This window comes from Cydia strobilella, chromosome 8, assembly GCF_947568885.1.
Source record: "Cydia strobilella chromosome 8, ilCydStro3.1, whole genome shotgun sequence".
NCBI classification, from domain to species: Eukaryota; Metazoa; Arthropoda; class Insecta; order Lepidoptera; family Tortricidae; genus Cydia; species Cydia strobilella.
The window spans coordinates 11349077-11368464 of NC_086048.1; the positions used below are offsets into that span (position 1 = coordinate 11349077).

Genomic DNA, 19388 nt, shown 5'->3' on the forward strand with positions numbered 1-19388 from the left:
TGATCCTCATCCTGAATGATAACAGTGTCAACTGTTTGTATTGTACCCTACCCTACCACAATAAATCATTAGTTCAAAGACTGAAGGACCATATTTGCTGCACGTGCAAAGCTAAAAATAAGTGCAGTTTTTACATTTCATTGAACACGACCGTTCAAGGGACTGGCGGGACTGTTGCATGCCATTTCCAAGACCAAGGAACGTAGGAGGGTGATTCTTAGGCAAATAGTACTACCACCGTTTTACCCGCTGTTGGACATTTCGTTCACGAAGTCTCCTTATTAAAATGTTTATGGGCTTTTAGATGCTTCTTTTCGACCGGCAGGTTACCTACCTAAAATATCCTCCTAATTAAATAAATGACTAGACAATGTAAAAATAATTATGAAATTTGGAACCTACGATTTACTCAATCCTTATATGTATTTATGATGATTGATGTATACTGATTTCAATTCTAAATAAATAAGTATTACTATATTAGGTAGTTTGCAAATGTTGGCGTTTAAAACGTTGCCGCTGAATGAAACGGCCGTTCAGAATGACCCCGGGGTTTGTTTACGCACCGGCTAATTGAATTAACGACCTGGAAGCAGTAATCTCTGCAGCGTTTATTTGTGTCAACAGGATTTCTTCCACTTGGACGAACACAATAACCCTGATATTTTCAAAACAAAAGACATCTAACAATGGTGCACTCATAAACATAATTTACACATCACTCCGACTTAAACTTGGTGACCTAGTAGCACAATTTCAGTTACAGTTTGATCAATGACCCGATCAATAATTCGATCGATTAGCACGTGTGTCGTGCCGGCGCGGCGTGCAGTACGCGTCGTGCTCGTGCCGCGTTCGTTCTCGCGCGCAACCATTAGCAGACTAGCTGCAATCCACCGCACTCGAGATGGACCGCGAAGCCCCGTGCCAGGGGTATTAATCCAACCGCCGACCAAGCGTAAGAGAGATGAACGCTCAGGCGGACCTATGTAACTGCACTCTCCGATTACGTTTGGTTGTTAGGGATGTCTAGGCCATATTTATACTGGTTTGCCTTCATGTTTGAGTTGCCTGGGCTCAGTAAGCATTCTGAATGTACCGCCAGCTGCGCCACGCTTTATCTGATTACCTCATGGAGCAAGGACCTTTCGTCACAAAGCTCGCCGTAAAATCCACCTTGAAAATTCGTGCCCGCGCGGCGAAATTCTCTTGCACAATGCTTTTTTATGCAGATTGTTTGAAACCCGGTATTTTGCAATTATTGATTAGTTTTCTGAAATCCAATTAGGAATTTGCAAGAGTTTAAGCAAAAAAGGGTTTTTACCACCGTGGAATATATTTTAGTGTTTTAATTAAAACCTCCCTTATGGCTAGAAAGCGCTACTTATAGGTATTTTTAGGGTTCCGTACCCGAAGGGTAAAAAAGGGACCCTATTACTAAGACTCCACTGTCCGTCCGTCTGTCCGTCTATCCGTCTGTCTGTCACCAGGCTGTCTCATGAACCGTGATAGCTAGACAGTTGAAATTTTCACAGATGATGTATTCCTGTTGCCGCTATACAACAAATACTAAAAGGTACGGAACCCTCGGTGGGCGAGTCCGACTCGCACTTTTCCGGTTTTTAATTTTTTCTTTTGGTGCGGTAGTAAGTAACTTAAATGAGCTATGTAAACTCATGTAAAGCATTTTCATTTGGACAGAAGCGGTGTGGACTTTTTTAATGAACTTTTTGATATTCGAATAATAAATCAACAGGGAAGTGGGTAAAAATAGACAACTATAATGACAATGTAATGAACGGACAATAACAAAATAAAATTGCACCCAACATTGAGAATATTGAGATAGACAAGCTTAAATATACCTAGTTGCTAGGTATCTTATAATATGGCGATTGCTGTACGTGACGATCCCTGCCAAGACAAAGGTAAATGTTTCGCATATCGTTTACCGCGTTGAAAGCACCACTAGAAGGCAGCTCTACTCTACTCGTTTGTCGTGGAGCCGCTATGGTCGCACTGCGCGCACATGGAGGTCAAACAAACAACCACAACATTGGAACAGCAGCAGCAACGGCATTGGAACCAAAACGGCTGCCTTTGTTCTAAACTAAACACACCTTACATTATAATCCAATTGTGCCAACATAACTTTTGTATTATGTCCAAGTTTAATCAAACTAAACTATGAATACTATGATAATATTATTGTGCTCAACACATGTATCGAGAGCATTTCTAAAATGGTCCACATATACAAACGTGTTCAAGTTTTAAGAATCAGTAATCAGTAATTTATTGCTTTCATAGGTACAATAAGGTTAATACATTTAAATGGTGATCTAGCTATGAACCCTGTAAGGGCACTGCAAATTGAGCACGTAACTTAATACTATAATATTACATAATATATCCCATATATATAAATTTAACATCATGAGAGGGGGGAGGACTTTGCCCAGCATTAGAATAGAATAACGATATGATAGACTCAATTGTCAGTACATGAGCGAGGCGAAAATTGATGGATATCACACGTTTTAAGTTTGAAATTCTCTCTGATTAGTGATTACGACTGCCTCGTACAAATTTGATTGCATTATATTGAATAGAATAAGTCAAAAACATGTTAAGAGTTAAGGAGGCAGGTACCGCGTACAGATTCTCATTTTAATTAATAATTACGTGTAGGTATACATGCCACTTAAGTGACTTAAGCCATCCCATCGCTCAAACATTGATGTTAGTTAGGAAAATATATGGAATAAAGGAGAAAACTGAGACTTGGGTAAGCTATCTGCTATTATATTTTCCACACGAATTCAACTTTAATACCTAAATGTAAAAATTGTATTTGTTTTAATTCTAAATATGTAGTTAAGTGAATAAAATTACGGTTGGTATGTAGTTCGCTTAAAAACTCATGCGAGGTAAAACCACGCAACACGATCACTAGATCACTACGATCAGCACCGTAGCTTACTCGCATCAGATTTACATTGAATTCTTCGATTATGTATCCGGCAATTATGCTTTGGTATCCGGCACGCTCATTGAGCATGGCAATTTAAAAACATTTTTGACCTTAAACATTACGTTAACCTTTCCAATTTAAAATGTGCAGACTGTGTCGGTATAATATCGGAAACGCGGCGCTTTGGATTCTTTACGTACCTAATTACAGTAAAATTGGACCATTTAAAATAATTGCAACTTTTCTTTCCGCATGGCATTTCTCCATCTTGCTATATGACTCTCTGACTATTATGTCCACTAAATGCTTTAGTCTGTTCCTATTGAAAATACTAAATTATCTTTTAAATACTTTAGCCTGAATTATTAGACTCGACAGTCGGCCGCGTAGAGTTTAGAAAGCTTTTGAGGGGTTAATATATTATGAGTTTTTACTAAGTTAGCTATAGGTAAGCTTTTGAGGGGTTAATATATTATGAGTTTTTACTAAGTTAGCTATAGGTACATAATAACAACATAGTTTGGAGCTTAAAAGGTACTTTTTTGGATAAACAAACAATCTTTTGATGTCCACGTACAAATGTATTTCTTGTTTCTTATCCTGACACCAATCTGGGTTTGCAATTTAAAAAAATCTGACAAGAAAAAGGACGACGCATTTTAAAAGCCGTAAGCTCTTTCGCGTTGTCACGAAGCGATTGTTTATCGCAAAGCATGACGGCGGCGTAGGAAGTCGTTAACGGGTTCAAACCGAGAAGCGCATAATTGATATTGAGGCCCAGACGATTAAATTGTGCATGGAGCGGCTTGGTGCATTGTTTACAGTTACAGAAGTTGACGAGACCTGATTGCCGGAAAGGGGGCGTGCAACATGGTGGGATCAAGACCTGCATTCAGCATATGTTCGTTTCTTAAAAAGCGGTACCTAGCTAAATTACCTACTGTAAATCGAGATAATATGTGCCATTTTCAACCAAAAGGATATTGTCGGTTGTCAATAAGGCGCTATTTCCATATAGCTTCAATTTGAAATCAACCTTATCGACAATCGACGATGTGGTACCTTTTGTTTGAAAACGTCACATATAATATACACTATTATACCCGATACTTACTGACATCGTTGCAATATCATCATTATCAAAAAGTTTTTTGAAAAAGGTCGCTCTTTAGCGATAAGGCATTGAGCTTAGTGTTATACTTATACAGAATATATCTTTATTGTATGGCCCAACAGGAGGTGCATGAGCTTGTATATTTGACTTGTTTTTTTTTTCTGGGTTTGTCCCAAAATGTTAAATAAAGGCATAATAAGTGATATTTTGTGCTGACTTTTACAAGCGAAAATACTTAAACACTTTCTCAATTACCTTTGGTCTGAGTGCAATGTTGCGTAAGAAATTACTGTTAACGTTTACTTGAAATTTCCAAAATTTTGCGGTTACATCCAATCCATAACAACTTTCATAGGTACTTTGTTAATTTATTATTCATTCACTTTGCACTGAATTAGTTGGTCTGTAAATGTCTGTATACTTAGGACATAATACCGTCAACGTCGCGATCATTTATTGTTTTCCTTCATTTGTTTTTGTGTAAATTCCAATATTATTCAATTGTTTTCTAGTCTAGTTGAAATAGCAATAGCATTAGCAAGTTGTTTATATGACAGTGAGTAGCCGTCATCTCAACACAAAATAATTATACAATATAAAGGAATTGTTTATACCTATCGCATGAAAATACCACTATGTGCAGGAATGTGAACAAATCTAACAGAACACATAATGGAAAATCACAGTCGCCAAGAATTACCCCGTTGAAGTAAAAAAATAAATAATTCGGTCGTTCTCGATATACATACTATACATAGACGTAAAATTATAACGGCTTAATCATCTGTATGATCAGTTTATTGCATAGCCTGACCATTAACGCCAAAATTATGAACGACTCAGCTAAAATAAATAGAATAATGCTCTAGAGGATGGATTTTTGCTTTTTCTCAGAATCGTATAGGCCAATGATACTAAAATAGTTATTTAAGTACTTACTGCTATTTGTTTTACAAGGGGGCAAAGTTATTGGTAAAGCGCTCGAGCTAATATTGATACCCGAGCAAGCGAAAGATCCCAAAATTGAATCACGAGCGTAGCGAGTGGTTCGAAAAATGGAATCTTGAACGTTGCGAGTTTCAAGGCACGAGGATTAAACAAATTTTGTAACCGAGTGAAACACAAAAAGTTTCACCACACCAACACAAGGAAAATACTAACTGTAAAATATCAAACAAAATCAAAGCGAGTAGCTGACTCCATTGACGCGGTCTTGGAGAGCTGGCAGATCATTGAAACCACTCACCCGATGTTGGACAGGCTGGTGTTGCTGGCCGTGAGCGACTCCGTGGTGCTCTTGCCCTGCGCCATGGCGGCCAGCTGCCGGTCCAAGAAGTTGTTCTGCTCGAGTAGCTGACTCCACTGGCGCACGGCGGTCTTAGACGAGGAGAGCTCCTGGCGGAGCTGACGCTCGTCCAGGGAGTTGAGGCCGCTGCGTAGAGAACTGTCTAGCCTGGTGGGTAGAAACACATTGTATCTTAGACACAGTCATCTACGAGTAGTGTGAAAGTAGTAGGCTAATCGATAAGCAAAAGTGTACATTTATAATTGTTTAAATTTACAAATTGGTTTCATTTGCTCGAATCGGCATGAGATTTTTTGGACCAAACTAGTGTCCTAGGATAAATTAGCTTTGCCTGGGAAATCTTGCTTTGATTACCTACTTGAAACACGTTCGGCCCGAAATCCCAAATTTTCTTTTCTTAATATTGCAAGATTTATACCAGATCTCGTTCATATATCGTCCAAAAGGGTAATCAAAGGACGATATAAATTAACCGTCTATGAGGTGATGATAAAATAAATATAAGGAAGAGCTGTGTTAATTGGCGGAAACGAGCTTCCTTGTTTCCGCCATTAAGAAACGGCATCTGTCGTGAAGTAAAATAGAACCGCCACTTCAAAGACAACACGCGAGGAAAAATGTCAGCAAACTTAATATAAATTATACCTACTTTTGTACAGAATATTTTCATTTCATTTTAGAATTTTATAAGAAATGGTAGGATAGTAGTAGAAAACCCGGATTAAATATTTATTATAGGTACCTACATAGTAGTATTAAAATAGGACAACCGGCATTCCATGGTCAGTATGGTCACTTGACATTTTATAATGTCAACGTCTCCCACTGATAACCATATCTAGACAATCATCCCACGGATTTCTACTTAATGACTCTATTTTGAACAAGGTCGCAGTTGGGATATTTGTTTGGAGAGCAATATTATAATTGAAAATAAAATTAAGTTCTGGTTTGAGTTATCATTCTACGGTTCGCGCACGAAGTCCGAGGGATTTCGAGCCGACGTTTCGGGAAAGGGTGATGATGCACCGTGCCGTGCAGCGATCGCGGGGGCGTAGGAGACAATTTCGTCATTGGGTACGATTCTCCGGTTATTATGTGCGGACTACAGATTGTTTCATTATTAAGTTATATTTATATCTATACTTATTTACGTAAACAAAATTTAAACGCACTGCTTATACCTAACGCTGTTCTTCAGCTTCAGTTTGTGCTTCAGGCGCTGTTTAATTATCAGAAATGTTACGTACTTATTTGCAATTTAGTCGACGGAGCATACCTACACGGAAGTTTGGTTGAATTAGGCAAGTGTGGTTTTCATTGAGATTCAGTCAGTGTCAGCTGTTTCGAAGCCCGTTCACTAGTAAACAAATTGCAGGCGTTATTCATATACGCGCTACAAGCCTCGATTAGCTATTAAGGCGGTTCCCTGAGCCAGAAGGCGAAAAATCTCCTTACATGATCATGTTTTTCTAAGAGGCGTTGATATTCGTAGACGTGGAAAAAATATACGTAGTTCTTGATTATATTATCTTTGATAACATAGCTTCCGATATACGAATTATGACACTTCGCACGACACAATGAATTCCCAAAGTAACCTCTAACTCGGACTTTTAATCAAACTTTACTCGGTTATTTATTATGTGATACTATAAACAAAAAAGAAGAAAAAACAATCTTAACTTAAATAGTAAGTAATTTCATAGCTTTAGAATTTCGATATTGTAAGGTAACGTTTTTAAAATAAATAAAAATCGACAAAATTCGATCAAAATTGACACTTGGCGCGCATGATCTTTCCCGTTCTTTCTTGCGAAATGTGACAGTGACAGCGGCGAACCGATGGAACGGTATTAACTAATCGAAGCTTGTAAAATGTTATGAATAAGGGTGTTAATACCTTTCGATGTAATCGTCGACGCTCTGCAGGCTGGTGACGGATCGCGCGAGGTCATTGTCCATCATCAGGTCGTCAGACGCTAGGCTGGATAACGTGTCCAGAGAAGGTGTCCGTTCTGCGCCGCCATTCCTCAGCCCGTTCACTAATAAAAAAAACAGTTATTTTCTCATTTCAAAAAATTCTAGGAACCCTAGGCAAAGAAATCTGTAAGTAGGTATTAATGCACCTTAATGTACCTTAGTAGGTATCTACAACTTATAGATCGATCTCGTTCAATAGGGTAATAACAGTATTAATATACTACAGATTTACAGGGTAGGGAGCGTGCATGAATTGTAGGGGGCGGCATAGAAGCATTAGGAGCCTCCTGTTGATTGTCGCGAACTGTAAATATTGTAATAGTCAAGTTTAAGCTTCCTATGTAGCCCACAAGATGGCAGAACCTACAATGCACAAGAAAACGTACGTAAACTGTAGAGCGCAGTACTTTCTTTGGCGTGAATTGTCAATGTACAATTGTGCAGTTTATGTTTTCGATACAGGCCACAAGATGGCAGACCCTCCAACACGCACGGCTCCTATCGACTATCTTCTGTAATAGACTACTTTTTTGTCAATATTTTAAGTATTATATTTTGGTCACAGATATAATTATAATTTGCCTACCTTTACGATTTCTTTGAGCTAACGGACTTGCGGGAATACGTTCCCTGGACCTCCTCAGTTGCTTACTGTTCTCCGATTCCTGCTTGCTTGGCGGACTCCCCTCGTTGTTTTCTGTAAACATGTTTTATAATCACAATTTGGCAATTAATATAACGATAAGTACGAATAGTTAATCAGCGACCAATACACTGACAAATGGGTATAAGAATTATTTGATAAACGTCCTAGTCGTCCTAGTGTTTCACAGGTTAATTAATACCAATTAGTTGTGGTCATGTCTATCATCTCTATTGCAAGGAATTCAGACAAAAGGGGACGACCCTCGGACGACCGCTTCTCCATACAAACGTAGTCCCCATTTTCCTCCTTGGATATATTGTCATCATGGAAAATATTTTTAAATCGAATGGTAGAAGAAATCCCAACATCCGAGAGCGATAAGGACCCCGAAGCGTGTGTATTCTGTGTATCTGTATTGTACATCGAGCTGTAAAATTGCAGGAACACATTATGAATATCAATCATTCATATAGTGTAATAAGTAGCATTTGCACAGCACAGCAGACGTCCGAAAGCCACAAGGACCCTGCCCAGGCGGCCTAGCTAAGGTGAGGAAGGCTTGCGCTTCGCTATCGAATCGCTTTGTGTCTCTCTATCACTCTTCCATATTAGTGTGACAGTGACAGTTGCGTTTCGTTAGCTACGTAGCGTTAGCGATTGGCATGTCTACGAGGCCTGAGGCGTGTGTGGCCGTGTCCGGTGACTACGACTCATTACGACAAGTTACAGGCGACTCTAGTAACTCACTCCTGAACAGCAGGGCTGGCTGGTCAGCGATCTCATCGTCGAAGAAATCCCGGCCGTCGGAGAGCGACAGGGACCCCGAGGCGTGTGTGGGCGTGCCTGGTGATTCTGGCGACACGTTTTTGCTGTCCTCGCCGTTCCTAGTCTCCTCGCTGGTGAAAAATAAGAAATTTAAAATAACAATTTATAGCGGAGATATCATTAACAGACATTCAAAAGGCTTTGGATGCAAATCTCTAAAGCTGATATGTGGAATTTGGACTCTTTTAAAGTATAACCTATGCGAGAAAGTTTAGGCTTTTGTATAAGGAACACCATGCTAGGGGTGTTTAATATGCTGATATGATGATAATGCAGATTCTATTCTATTCGGTTCTATTCTAAATTTTTAAACTAGCGTTTTAAGAGCCCGGTTACGATTTTAGTCGCAAAAATGTAAAGTTGATAGATTTCTTCTGTGAAATTGTACACCTTTTGTTACCTAATTGAAATAACAAGTACTGGTTTCTATTAGCACGACTTCTTATCTCTAGGTTTATCAGATCAATTTTTTGAAAAAAGGCTTACTAAATTAGTAATGAATTTTTTTCTGATGGACGTTTAGGTAAACGCGTGTAAAGCACTGATTTTGATGCTCTTATTTGTAAATTTCGTAAAGTTTGGACTGCTAAAAATGGTAAATTTGTATTACACATATTCTGTACTCTAGGTTTATCAGATTACATTGTTGTTATATGACTTAGAGTTCGAGGAAATGAAAGTTAAACGAATTCAATTTTCTCCAGAAATGACCTCAAAACAAGTGACAATTTCTCCGAAAATCTACTTATTTTCGACGTAGATTGCATACTCAAATAATCTGCAATGTTTACTTAAACTGTTGCTGTACTTCATTTTATTTAAATTGCAACTTTTATTTTCTGACGATTTTTTAAAAACTTCCCCTTTTACTGGTATAACATCGGTGACACGCGCTTGCGGCCTCAGTCCCGCGCGGGAGCTGGTAGAGGCAGGACGTTTGCTGATCGGCTCCGCACGTTGCATCGACGACGACGAAGTTATTTATCATTGTGTGCGTCGCTCGCCGTGTAAAAAGTTATATTTGTTTGCGTGTTTGGCTGTACTGTGTGCGTGTAAACTGCGACCAGAAACTTTAATCCTTGGGTTGTAAGTACTTGTTTATTAACCGCCTTCAAAAAAAAGGAGGTTCTCAGTTTGATCCGTATGTTTGTATATGTATGTATGTATGTATGTATGTATGTATGTATGTTTGTTCGCGATTATCTCGCATTTGGCTGAACCGATTTTGATGCGGTTTTTAGAAAAGTGTTTGTTACATTCTGGAGAAGGTTTTAGTATACATAGAGCTGAGCTGATGCTGAACCCTGGCTGTACCTAGTGGAACGCAGGTTTAGTGCAACATAGGCACACGCTGTTTTGGTCTGTCTTGATGAGCAATTAGGAGAGCAGTACCCAAGATGGATCTGATGCTGAACCCTGGCTGTACTAGTGGAAATCAGGTTTCGTGCAACATAGGCACACGCTGTTTTGGTCTTCCGACACGTCTTGATGAGCACTTGGGAGAGCAGTACCCAAGATAGAGCTGATGCTGAACCCTGGCTGTACCTAATGGAACGCAGGTTTGGTGCAACATAGGCACACGCTGTTTTGGTCTTCCGACACGTCTTGATGAGCAATTAGGAGAGCAGTACCCAAGATGGAGCTGATGCTGAACCCTGGCTGTACCTAGTGGAACGCAGGTTTGGTGCAACATAGGCACACGTTGTTTTGGTCTTCCGACACGTCTTGATGAGCAATTAGGAGAGCAGTACCCAAGATGGAGCTGATGCTGAACCCTGGCTGTACCTAGTGGAAATCAGGTTTCGTGCAACATAGGCACACGCTGTTTTGGTCCTCCGACACGTCTTGATGAACACTTGGGAGAGCAGTACCCAAGATAGAGCTGATGCTGAACCCTGGCTGTACCTAGTGGAACTCAGGTTTGGTGCAATATAGGCACACGCTGTTTTGGTCTTCTGACACGTCTTGATGAGCAAATGGGAGAGCAGTACCCAAGATAGAGCTGATGATGAACCCTGGCTGTACTTAGTGGAACTCAGGTTCATTTATTGTTATCAGAACTTCCACCCCCTTTTAACCCCCAGTACCTACTGCATGTTAAACGTGTAGTAGCTCTGGTCAGGTGCCTGCTTCATCTGGCAGCCCTCCAGGTGTTCCAGGTCTTGAAGAACTTAACCTGCCTACAGCATACTCTACCAACTTCAGATTAAAAGAGTTTTACCCCTGATCCGATGCGTCCAGCAGCACTCCAGGTGTTCCAGGTTTTGAGCTGTCTCCGTCATACACTACCCACAACACGTTGAGCGAGTGTTACCCACCCTTTGCCCTTGACCCTTTGCACTCAGCAGCACTCCAGGTGTTTCAGATCTGGAGCTTTCCCCATCATACACTACCAGCGGCACGTTGAGCGAGTGTTACCCGTTACCCCTAACCCTTTGTACCCAGCAGCACTCCAGGTGTTCCAGGTCTGGAGCTTTCCCTATCATACACTACCAGCAGCACGTTGAGCGAGTGTTACCCCTGACTCTTTGCACCCAGAAGCATTCCAGGTGTTCCAGGTCTTGAGCAGTATTCATCGTACAACCAACAACACGTTGAGCGAGTGTTAGAAGAGTGGAGAAGAGAAGAGGATGACTTTGGAAATAAAAATTATTATACACCCTTCCCAACGATTAAGACTATCTCCATAATATCAAATTCCATCCAAATCGGTTTTATTGGATCCCATACAAATTTCCATTACCCCCCCCCCCCCCCCGTTTCTGGGGTAAAACCTATCCTATGTCCTTCCCCAGGACTCAAACTATGTCCATACCTCATTTCAACTTAATCGGTTCAGCGTTTATTGATTCCCCATACAAATTTCCACCCCCTTAAAGGGTGAGTTCTTGAATAAAAAGTATTCTATGTCCTTCCCCGGGATTCAAGCTATCTGTATACCAAATTTCAACAAAAGGCAAAGGGTTGGAACGTTGGAAAGTCAGATGGCAGTCGCTTTCGTAAAAACTAGTGCCTACGCCAATTCTTGGGATTAGTTGCCAAGCGGACCCCAGCAGACTTCCATGAGCCGTGGCAAAAAGGCTGGGATAACGCGAGTAAGATGATTATATATATATAAGATATTGCCTTAGTGCAAATCATTATCATCATGCTATATAATTTGTATGTATTATATGAATACATAGGTAAATTGTTAAGAGTAATAAACGATTATATCAAATTTACCGAAAGTTTTATTTTAACCTAATTAAAGTTATAGTGACGCATAATGTTGCGAAAGTATCAATATTGTTTAGGCGGTCGCGTTATTTCAAGCAGCGGCCGGCGTTCGGTCAGGGGGGTGTCACTGCGCAGTTTAGGTATATTTGGCCGGCGCACCGCCCGGGCAGGTGTATGGCGGTGGGCTGCCGCTCGCGCAAAATTGAAAATACGCAATGGCTTCGAAACCTAAATCACGATCTAATCTGTATAAAAGATAATGTTCTGTTTACGGATGTCTGAATAAACGGAAGAACAAAGAAAGCAGAAAAACATTTTTTTTCAATTTCGGACTATATTGACCGATATATTTTCAAAGGAATAAGTACTTCTGTGGCATACCTACTTCCGTGAGAATCAGCATACTATCTCCGGCTAAAATTTCATGTTTACGTTTGTAATTCCTACATATTTATCTTAAAAATAATAAATCAGTAGGTATAGGTACAAAAACTTGTCAAGTGACAACCCCGTGCCGACACTCGCAGCTCGGTCATAAAACTGCGACGCGCAAAGAAGATTCACGGTTCGTGCGCGGTTATAAGTTTCAATTTTGCTTGCAGGCGGCGAGTGTAGGTATAATTTTGTACCTAAATCTGGCTTTTGTGAAGGAGTGAATTTTCTGTACGATAGTACTATTAGTTATTCTGTGGTTCGGTTACTGTGTAAAAGTCGTATCTTCGCGCGATTTCAAATCGACTACGGGCTCTTAATGTAACAGTAAAGTTGTTCACTCTTGACCAGCCTTAAATCAATATATCCTACAGGGTTCAGTTCTGGGGAACTTGATATACCTACCTAGTGTCTTTCAAAAACATGCGAGACTTTGGATTACATTGATACTTAAGCGGACACCTGGTTGCTACTGTGGACTTAGGTAGCGACAGGGAATACGTTTAAGTTAAGAGAAGACTTACACTACTTCATTAGCAGTCTGTAACAGCTCCCCATCCACTCCATCCTCATCAGCCGGCTCCGGCGACTTGGTCTTAGTATTGGCCGTCTGATACGCCGACGAAATAGATGGCGGGTCTCTCTCAACCACCAGCTCGTTCACCGAGTCACTAGTACTGGTGGAAGAGATGAGGCTGTCCGCTGGGGATGTCTCGTCGTCCAATAGGCTTTGGGTGGAAATCTCTAGGGCTGATATGTCGAATTTGGACTCTTCTAAGGTGAGCGTTAGATGGTGATCCACGCTTTGGTTTGTGCAAGTGCTTGTTGTGCTGTAGTTGGAGCTTGTCATTGAACCTGCAAACAAATTTATTATTATAGTGGAAAGTATTTTTATAGGTTCTTTAGTGACATAGGACACACAATACACTGGTTTTAGTATTTACAATATTTACATATGTATGTATTTACATTTGCATGTGCAAAATCATAACTCAAATTTAGCATTTCGTAAGTAGTCGATAGCGTCGCTCGTGAGGTCTTTGAAATCCATGGGTAACCCGTCATAGTTATTTGGTTAAGGGGCCATTCGAAAACAATGTGGTGTACTGTTTGTTTAGGGTCTCCGTAGTCGAATTTTTCAGCGTCAGTCCAGCCCCATTTTTATACAGGTAAGCGTAGTGACCAATTCCGGTTCTTATACGGTTTAAAGGCCCCTTTTAATAGTTTTTCGTAAATAACTACCTACAAAATAGATATACAGGATGTCCCAAAAATAGCACGTCAAACTGACACTGGAGGTAGGACACCCTAAAAGGATCAACCAAACCAGCTTAACATGACCTCAGTAAAAGTTGCACTGTTTTCGAATTATTATAACCGATTTAGGTATTTTCATAAATTTTTGTACGGCAGAATTGTTAATTTATAGAGACCTCTAAATGATGTTTAATTTCTCAAAATTTTGGTATGGAAAATTCCTATTTACTTATCTTGGACAAAAAAGAACCTTGTGGAAAATCAAATATTCGTATCTTTATATTTTTGTACCTAGAGTTACTGAATAATAATAATATGGCGATGACCAAATAATATAGATCTCATTAACTCATCATGCAGATGTATGTTTAACGACTAAATGGTAGTAATCTACTAATCTATGCCATCAGCCCATTAAACTTATTATGTATTTCTAGGTATTCGTACTAAAATCGTAGCAATGATGACATGTGCTCAAAGAATAAAAATATTTTCGATATTAACAATTATTTTGTCGTACACCGAGATCATCATTACAGAACGATATTTTAATATTTTAAGCGTACAGGATTGTACCAATCCCGATCTACCGTACATGGACAAGAGCCCTGTAGCATTTTACATGGAACTGTACAACACTAGCCAGGGAATTACCGTGGGAAGAGGAAATATTACAATCAAAGAAGATATTAGAGGAGATGACAAGAGTGGCACGTTCCGATTCGGTATCGAAATAGGACATCACATCATTTGGAAATACAGGCTTGCAAATCTAACGTGCAACAATTTCATATTTAAACAAGTTGTGAATATGTACCATATTAAAGTTGGGAGAAATTGTGATGCTAAGAAAGGGGTCTACCGCTTTAATGAATTGAATTTCTCGAATAAATTGGCACTTGATCAGGTTAGAGGTATTGGATTGGTATCTTGCGGTACAATCGCCTTCTATGTCGAAACTAATAATAAAACCCACACCCTGGGCTGCTGGATTACAAGATTCTCACTGGGTCCCTGTTCGAAGAAAATGAAGCATCACCTTCATCGTGTGCCGTTTCAAGACTAACTACATTACACAAACTAGGTACAATATAAATATATGCGGCTGAGCCAATTGTACCTATGAATCTAGTGCTATATTATTGACCGAGCGAAAGCGAAGGTCTACGTTTTAGATTGGGCAAAAATGCTTTCGTATGTCCGGATGTTCTCCTTTACAGCTCGCATTTCTCAACTGATTCTCGTGAAATCTTTTGAGGTTTAATAATTATATAGAATTTTATTGTTAATTCAGTGTTTGTAAATTTTTCAAAATGGCGGAGCAATGAGGGTTCGCAAGGTCTACAGCTCGCAGAGACACTAGTTTAGTACGAGTATTGACCACTTACTAATGCTTCTGTGTCATTTGATCTTTGTATAATAAAGAGTTCAAATTATGGATAAATATTAAAATAAGTTTAAAAATTGCTTTCCTAATTTCATTTTAACTACTTTCCAAATTTCATTTTAATTACTTTCCAAATTTTATTTTAATTAATACTTGATTTAATTGCTTTCCTAATTTCATTTTAATTACTTGATTGTGTTGGGTGGGTGCTACTTGATTGTCCGTTAAGGTTACATTCGAATAGCGTATTTTTGCCGTGTTGACGCGGTTGGATGTCACTGCCAACACAAGGATTCTAACACTTAAATAACTAAAAAACATACCTAATCCATATTCGGTACTTAAACAACCTCATACAGCTAAGACTTCTTTTGCACGAAGACAATTTTATGTATTATCAATTAATCTATATACAACAAAGTGAATAGGCTAACGAGCATTTACACAAAAAGTAATGTAAAGTGTAAAGCAGTTTTGTCAACCTGGTTAAAAAATAAAACCTATGATGAAACTGAATCACTCATAGAATAGATTAGATAAAATATATGTACCTACCCCAATCACTTGCGTATGTGTATATAAATATGCGTTTACGTGAGACTCGAATGGGGTAAGTACGTGTGTTTATATCATGAACATATTTTACTTTACTGTTAGGTACCTATGTTATGTTTTAGTTCACTTTTTGAAAAATAAGTAACTTGCTATAGCCAAACATATAGTAAAAATAATTCAAAATTTATAAATAAAATAATCAATAACTAGGTAATTAGCATTGCAAATCACGTATTACTTACATATAATTAATTCTGTTAAGAATAGCATTTTAAGGTCACATTATAGGTTATTTTTATTTTTAGCGCTGAATATACCTTTGAATGAAAGAGCGAATACTTCCTAACACAAGGAGGATTCGGCACGTATGTTTGTAAACATTTGTTAAAAATAAATAATTAGGAATTTTGTTTTTTTTTAGTTAAGAGTATTGCTTTGCTGTTAGAACTAAAACTAACCCATCATGGTCCCGCGCAGCGAGTCGTGCTGGCTCAGCGTCAGCGACTTCATGAGCAACGGATGCGGCACGGGCGGGTCGTCGATCACGATGGTTTTCTTTGGTGGATCGTCGACCTTCGGGAGATCGCCGAGCTTCGACTTGTCATCCTCGCAGCTCGACACGCTCAGCGCGATGGACACGTCGTCTTGAGATCTGAAAGAACACACGAGTTATTCAATGGTACTGTTATTGCGATGCCATAATTTCTTAATACATTCTTATACGGTTCACACTAGTATGATGAGCTCGTCTCCTTGCTCGATACCAAGTATTATCCATTGATCTGCTGCTGTATGAGTTATGTATTGTTTTTCACAAACTACTGGTGCTGCATCTTATGTCGAACGCTGTTACATCTTTACATCTCTTGGGTAGACTACAGGCTCGACTCAATGCTTTACAGCTGTCAATTTAAACTTCTGTTCTCGACTAACCTGGTGGCCATAGCTTCGCCGGCGGCATGGCTCTGCCAAACACTGCTGTTACCGAAGTGGCTCTCCTCACTCTTGCATGACGGGCTCGATTCCTTGCTCGACACGGTCGTCGGAGACACCACGCCGCTTGACGATTTGATGAATGAGTTCTGAAAATATTAAAAAGAAGCTTTAAAATAATCAATCATATAAGGATTTTTAGGTAAGTAGCATTCAAATATTTACTGCGGCTATATCATGAAACTTGCAGCCAAAACTCCAATCGCTTTTGTGTCTGAACCTTTGCTGAGTTAACTTGAAGTCAATATAGGTACTGAGAAACACGTTCAATGATGGAATGATGACATGCATATCCAAGTGATGTCACTTGGATATGCATGTCATCATTAGGGCTCGAATGTACTATTTGTCTTTTTCTTTCAAGTAGGTAGGTATGTTATTAGCAAGATCCTATTAAGTAATGTCATAAATAGTATTAAGTATCAATATTTTAGTCTCTCTTACCTGCTTATTCAATTTTTCAGGCTGAGCTTTATCCAACACAAACTTCTCTTCATTCTTATAATCCACTGTTTGTATCCTGCTTGGCCTGGTCCTGGTCCGATACCGTTCCAGGGTGGACATGGGGGACTGGCGCGAGCTGTCTGCCACGGGCGAGGGCTTGGGGACCACGGGGGAGGGTACGCTGTAGGGGGGAGGGGACGGGGCTTGGTAGATGGGGGACAAATCTTCGTCGAAGGAGCTGGGAAGTTTGGGAAGGGGGATGACAGTGTGGCCGGTTATTACTGCGTCATCTGAAAAAAAAAAAACATTTGAATTTGTATACCGAGAACATGGAATTCTTCTCCGATAATGTCGATATAATTTTATACTGATTTAAACTTTCACGATTTTTAGTCATTATTATTTACAACGACGGGACTTCTCCGAGACCACGGGGACAACGCCGTCCTCGAAACGTCGGAGGTAAATTTTAAAACTTATTTTACGCGATTAAGTCCCGTCGTTGTAAATAATAATGATATAATTTTATTACTTTTACAAATTTTAAAAGTAGTAGTAATGTCGAGAAAAAATAGCACTGGAATGTCCAAATCGACTTTAAGATTTGTTAGGCCTTAGTCTTCGGTTAACATCGCACCCTGCAGCATCATAAGTTATGAAATGACAGAGACATTTCTATAGCATGTGACGCGGCGTACGGCGTCATCAACGCCTTTATTGCAAGCGCTCACTGACCCATGATGTCGAGGTCGTCCTGCAGCTCGCGCAGGTGGAAGCTGTGCGCGCCTCGCATCACCATCTCCAGGTTGCGCGGGCGGCGCCGGGTGCGCGGCGAGCCTTCCGCCTCGCCGGTGTACACGCCCGAGTCCGACGACACGGCCGAGCTAGCACCTGAATACCATTTCTTTCCATTAGGACGGTATTTCACTAGAAATTGGTTAGGGAAGATTATTAGGGCCACCACACACTAGCGTCTTCCGAGCGTCTGCGTCTAGTCAACTCTATGGCTGCTGCTCGACGCTCGACGTAACGTTGGCGCAACTGCGCAGCGACGCCGTTTTCCATAGCGCTGACTAGACGCAGACGCTCAAAAGCCTAAATACGCTAGTGTATGGGGCCTGTGGGGTGGCTCTTAGAATTAATAATATTTGATTCTAAAGGCCATAAATTTATCAATTATTTGCCGCAAGTGATCAGTAAATGATTCTCTTGAGGACCGGAGAATGTTGTGTAAATTGATATCCACCTTGATAAAATGTGATAGAAAAACGTTCGCTTATTAGTCAATGTTTTCATGGGCAGAAAGACGGAGAGATTCGTCTGTATGAAACATCATCGAAAAGATAGCACAAACTGAAATCCTAATAGTCGTCAAGGTTTTTTGCCCGTATTAAAGTGGGACAGTTGTCTGTCATACTCTATTCCAACTATTGTTTCAAAATGAATTTAAAATATAAGACAATATTTTTACTCAAATGAAATTTGCTATCACTTCTGGGTTGGAAGGTCAGATGGCAGTCACTTTCGTAAAAACTAGTGCCTACGTCAATTCTTAGGATTAGTTGTCAAGCGGACTGCAGGCTCCCAGGAGCCGTGGCAAAATGCCGGGATAACGCGAGGAAGAAGAAGAAGAGAAATTTGCTATCACAGTTACATAATAATCATACTTAAGCCACATGTACCTCCTACACGTATATAGGAGGTAGAGCCTCTGTACCATTACTTGTACGGCTTGTACCCAGATAGCTACTTTTTTATTTAGATTAGCTGCACATGCCCCGTGGGCACGTAATATTCTTATTGTTTAGATATGATTTCCTATACCTATCTACACAAAATAATAACTTTACCATTTTGTCAATTATTACTAGTACTTTTAAATAAATATCGCGAAAGTATTACCTTCCCTCCATCCTTCCACGGAAGCACCGGCTTTTCTATTATTATTCACGACCTGAAAAAGAAAACTCAATTCATATCCACTTCACCAAACTTACACTTCACTTAACTGAACTTATACCATGTAGTTTTTATTTACACAATTTACAATACACACATAAATGGCAAAATTAAACGTCACAGTTAGGTAACAAAAGTAAATAAATATTGACCATTGCGACGTGTCATCCAGAGAGCATAGTTCTGAATGAACCCTTGCGCCCTATTCGATACTATGCCCTGTGTCGAAATGACCGCGCAGTTTAGACATGTTGGTTAACAGGTTCAAAAATAACTAAAAAACTCTTCCTACAC

At 39.8% G+C, this 19388-nt stretch overlaps 1 protein-coding gene across 2 annotated transcripts in view; it reads right to left on the reverse strand.

Moving 5' to 3' along the window:
• The window catches only part of LOC134743634 (uncharacterized), a 116606-nt gene that overhangs the window by 38453 nt on the left and 58765 nt on the right, over positions 1-19388 (reverse strand). For both annotated transcript variants that reach the window (XM_063677211.1, XM_063677213.1), the window contains 10 exons: positions 19038-19089; positions 17871-18026; positions 17136-17425; positions 16632-16780; positions 16157-16350; positions 13024-13354; positions 8771-8919; positions 7964-8074; positions 7298-7439; positions 5335-5541 (listed from right to left, as the gene is read on the reverse strand). In XM_063677211.1, the coding sequence (XP_063533281.1) occupies positions 5335-5541; positions 7298-7439; positions 7964-8074; positions 8771-8919; positions 13024-13354; positions 16157-16350; positions 16632-16780; positions 17136-17425; positions 17871-18026; positions 19038-19089 (1781 nt within the window). The remainder of the gene's footprint in view (positions 1-5334; positions 5542-7297; positions 7440-7963; positions 8075-8770; positions 8920-13023; positions 13355-16156; positions 16351-16631; positions 16781-17135; positions 17426-17870; positions 18027-19037; positions 19090-19388) is intronic.